The 4,787-nt window shown below is 48.4% G+C and overlaps 1 protein-coding gene across 1 annotated transcript; it reads right to left on the reverse strand.

The window, feature by feature from the left end:
- Window positions 1-1,219: 1,219 nt before the first annotated feature.
- On the reverse strand, window positions 1,220-4,581 carry LOC125514462 (wall-associated receptor kinase 1). Its single transcript, XM_048679805.2, has 3 exons — window positions 3,428-4,581; window positions 3,157-3,321; window positions 1,220-2,418 (listed from the first exon to the last, which is right to left on the reverse strand). Exons 1-3 carry the CDS (start codon window positions 4,530-4,532, stop codon window positions 1,433-1,435), a joined length of 2,256 nt encoding a protein of 751 aa, XP_048535762.2. The 5' UTR covers window positions 4,533-4,581; the 3' UTR covers window positions 1,220-1,432.
- Window positions 4,582-4,787: the final 206 nt, after the last annotated feature.

Consider the following 4,787-nt stretch of genomic DNA (forward strand, 5'->3'; position numbering starts at 1 on the left):
AATCGGAGACATACTAGGGGCATTTACGGGCATCTGGACCGCTGCCACGTCCGCTTTTGACTGCCCTGGCCTACCATTAACCCGCTGCCTCGCCCGTGCGCAGTCCCCGCCCTCAACGGTCAGCGCCGCTCTAGAGGGTTAGTGCCGCATTCATGCCCGGCTAGAGCTAACGCGGCCTCTCACTATTGCCGGCATTGAAGCTCCGAGAGAGCGTCGGCCTGCCGCTTCTCGGTGCACGTGACTGCTCCGCATTCAAATGACACCGCGGTGGTCAGTCGCCCTGCATTAACAATATGTGGTTGCCGAGGAACCTACTCCGGCTCCACCCATCTGTTTGTCTGCCGTCGACCATTGCCATCCGCCCGCTATATAAACTCGAACCCCGGCCATAGCCATAGTCATCATCCTACGACCCCTTTCTCCTCTCCGCACCACACCCACCATAGCCTCATCGCACTTTAAATCCCTCTGGGATAGCCTGTCATCTGACCAGAAGAAGGAGATGGCTGACATTGCTGTGGGTTGGCAGGCCGGTAGGCAGACAAAGGTCAATGATGTCCCAATGGGGGATGTGGTAGAGGACGAGCTGGTGTCACCCTCCTCGCCGGTGCATGCCGGCATCACCATCACGAGGCCCGTGCCCACTATATGGACATGGTGCGGGAGGAGCGGGAGGCCAAGTTCCGGGAGGCGCGGGCCGACCAAGCCTACAACCTCCATCTCCTCGACAAGCGGAGGAGCAACTCATCATCGGCATGGCCATAGCATCGGACGCAGACCTGGCGGAGCAGGCGGCACCGCTCGACTCCTAACGCTCCACCCGAGACATCCGTTGCGTCTGCTAATGGTATCGCTAATGTCAGGTGAAATTATAGGCCGCCTACAAGGAGATGGACGAGGCAGCGGATGAGGTATTCGACAAGAGCGACGAGGAGGTGGACATCACCGGCTCCGCCAAGGCCGCGCCCCACCCCCATGACCACGAAGTTGGCAAGTCCATGGGCGCCGCCGGCAGCAAGGAAGAGTAGTGCATGGTAGGTCGCCGCCGCTCGGGTTCCAACAAGGCCATTGCTCTTCCCCTTCCGTTGAAGCCAAGCTGGGTGAGCTGAAAATCGTTGGCCGATTAGCCCATAGTGCAATTATTCTTCATTATACTGCACTATTGGGTACCCATGTTTCAGTGTAGCACGATACATACATTTAGAAAACAAATGGTGAATCCATGCAATACATACATTTGGTAACTTCAAAATATGGCACAATGAGTGAGTTATAGTGAAATAAGAAATTTCATGAAATTGATGGACACATCCCCTACATCTATTGAAAATATTATGCTCAAAATAGCAAAATAAAAAATTGTTGATGTGAATTGTCCTTATTTGACGCCATACATATATGTTAACTAAATAAACAACTTACTTGAAACAACTTATGCATTACGCGAATTATTCTGTATGAGAAGGCGGTGTGCTATATCTGTCATGTCTGGTCTTTGATCCACCTCAAGGCTGAGACATTCGATTGCCATCCCTGCTAGACTTTGAAGAATATCCAAATCTTCTCCTACAGCAATTTCTTTGTCAAACAACTCGGTTGCCCTCTCCCCTCTTCTATGAGCTCCAATGAAACTGTTGACTAAGCTGTTGTTATCAGAGTGCATGGCCTTCTTCCTACTAATAAGTTCCAACAGCACAACTCCAAAGCTATAGACATCACTCTTTTCAGTTAGCAAGCCTGACTGTAAATATACTGGATCCATATAACTCATATCACCGATGACTTTTGCGGTGTGTTGCTTGTCTCTTGCAATCAACCTCGATATGCCGAAGTCTGCAATCTTGGCAACAAACCTATCATCCAACAGTATATTTGCTGGTTTGACATCACCATGTAGGATTTTGGTGTTTGTTTTTGAATGCATGTAAGCTAGACCATCTGCAGATTCTGCAGCAATTCTTAAACGTGTATCCAAGTTCAAAGGTTTGTTGTCGTTGCCGTGAAGAATGTCATGGAGGCTACCATTGGAAAGAAACTCATATACTAGCAATGGGGTATCAACTTCCAGACAACAACCTATGAGCCTGACAATGTTCTTATGGATGACTTGGGATTGGATGATGACTTCATTTGCAAACTGTTCATTCTCCAGCAGACTACCACTAATCGTCTTCTTAATTGCAACCAATTCATCACCAAGGATGCCCTTGTAAACTGCACCGAAACCACCATTTCCAATAAAATTGGTATCTTTCAAATAAGGCATGAGCTCACCCTTTTTGAAAAGTTTTATAATTTTTGCTTTCTCTAGTGTAGACCCACCATTCTTTTCATAGAACTCATTTGTCTTCTTTTTCTCTTTGCTAAGAAGAAGTAGAAATGACATAACTACAATGACAAAAATACAACCGATTGTGCCTGCATGGACAAAACAAACTTACTCACAAGTTCCCAATAAATGATCTAGTAAAAATATAGTATAAAATGAAATAACACCATCAACAATATAGCTTAAAATATAATGCATTGAGACTGCCCTAAGAGATAATGCACTTGGGTGGTTGTCTCTACAAATCTATCACACCTAGGATGACAACTTAAGAAACAACTTAGGAGGACCATGAAAGCTCACACTAGGTTCCACATTTGGTCAAAGATGACGGCAAATGTGCAGGCCATCCTCTCATACTAGGTGACCCCAATTTAAAACTAGTTGCCCATGTTCACCCTTTTGACTTATTATTTCAATATGTTTAATTTTATGTTTTAGATATATTAACTTGCTATGCAAGAAGTTTGAAGAAAAGCTATCCAATATAAACATCCAACACTAAGTTCTTATGTTTACATGTTAGTATAAATAGCTTTTTTTACGGGTGTTAGTATAAATAAATAGCTAATAATGAAATAAAGGTATTTCATAGAACGGATCCGGTAATAAAATGAGGATGTAAATATATTATATAGTAGAAAAAATAAATGCTTAAATGTGTATTAGCAATTAAAGTTATAAAAACTTATTTACGCATTCTAAAATTAGTGATATGTAGGAGAATAAGACAGGAATAGTGTACCACAACATATTCTAGAAAGAAAAGCTCAAAATTCAACATTTTTCTAAACACAAATACATAAATATACATGCCATTTACTTACCCACAATCGCCTTGGCTACTAGGGGGAATGTTTCTGCACAGTGTCCTGATTTTCCATCGCCTTTCATTCCAGGCTTGCATGGACAATCATAGCCATCAAGTCTGTTCATACATATGCCCTTGCTTGAGCAAAAATATATATCCGGGAACTTGCACTCATCGATGTCTTCAGAAGTTTGAAATCAAGGATAAGATACGAAATCTGAGTTAATAAATCGTCTAAACAAGGATGGAAATTATTAACCTGTGGAGATCAAAACATTTCGACAAACCTCTGCAGCCATTGGCGATGTAAGGATTGCCCTGGTAGTGCTCGGAGCACTTGCACACGTAGCTGAGTGCGTACCTCGACTGGCCAACCGTCGCGTTGACACAATGGCTGTTGTTGCTGACGCACGCGTAGTCCGGCGGCGGCCGCTGGCCTTTCACAGGGCAAGCGGCGTCCCCGACGATGGCGAAGTCGAGCACGACGGGGGCGCCCCTGGGGAACTTCTTCGGCAGCACCTTGTCGCCGTACAGGTCCGGCGTCGAGAAGGTGTAGCGTGACTTCTCGATCACCATAGCGTAGGAGCACCGGCTGGTCCTCCACAGGGTGTTGTTCTCGGCACTGACCCCCGGCACGGCCCCGGCGACAGTGCTGTAGCTGGGCTCCGAGCCCAGGGCGGCCTCGCAGCAGCCCCGCCCCGCGCACGACCCGTCCCTGGCGTGCTCGAGATGGCTGGCGGCGAGCTCCGAGCGGCAGGCGAACGTCGTCGTGTAGGTGGAGCGCGAGCTGTCCCTGACGCTAACACTCCAGCCGACGCCGACGACGGCGTTGAGCGCCTCCGAGACGGCGAACGGCCCCGCCAGACTCATGGCCTCTTCTTTGAGCTTGAAGTGAGTAACGTTGGTGCTGCAGCGGGACGTGATGGGGCCGTATGCCCGTGCCTCGCTCCTGTCGACCGACACGTCCATGAGCTCGACCAGCCAGCTCGAGGTCTTGGGGTACGAGTACCCCAGGCCCAGATAGGGGGTGTCCAAGAGGGCCGAGCTGTCGGACTCGGTGAGCGTGATGGTGTTCGTTGCGGTTGTCATGCCGCTGCCGGCGAGGAAGGCTCGAGGCGGGTCGAAGGAGTGGTCGCAGGTGACCTGGAAGCCCTCGCGGAAGCAGCCCGGCATCAGGCCGAATGGGAACGGGATGCTCATGTTGCCGCAGTTGTCTGGGCATCCCGGGTGCGTGATCGGCTGCTGCTCATCTTGCTCGCCAACAATGGCTGCTGCACCTGCCAGAACGAGTAGGAGGACTGGCAATGGCAGCAATCGGGATCGCGAGGCCGTGGGCATCGTGGAGCAGTGGTGGGTTCTGTTCTGCCAATGATAGATCGGACACCACTGCATGCTCTGTATGTAATCAAGGTCAACTGATCGATCGGGTAGACTTCATGCAATCGCCATGGTCAAGTCGTCGCCTGACAGACTGTTACACAAAGTAAGCTGATCTCATCGGTGCCGACGTGACTCCACGTTATATAGCTCAAACCTACAGTATAAAACAAATTAAATTACTGTAGTTGACAATGGGACTGATATCTTTTTTTTTTGCGTACTAATTTATTTAACCACTTGTTGTTTGGTCCCGAACTCTTCATCTTG

This window comes from Triticum urartu, chromosome 6A (assembly GCF_056163025.1).
Source record: "Triticum urartu cultivar PI428250 chromosome 6A, HENAU_Tu73, whole genome shotgun sequence".
Taxonomy (NCBI): Eukaryota; Viridiplantae; Streptophyta; class Magnoliopsida; order Poales; family Poaceae; genus Triticum; species Triticum urartu.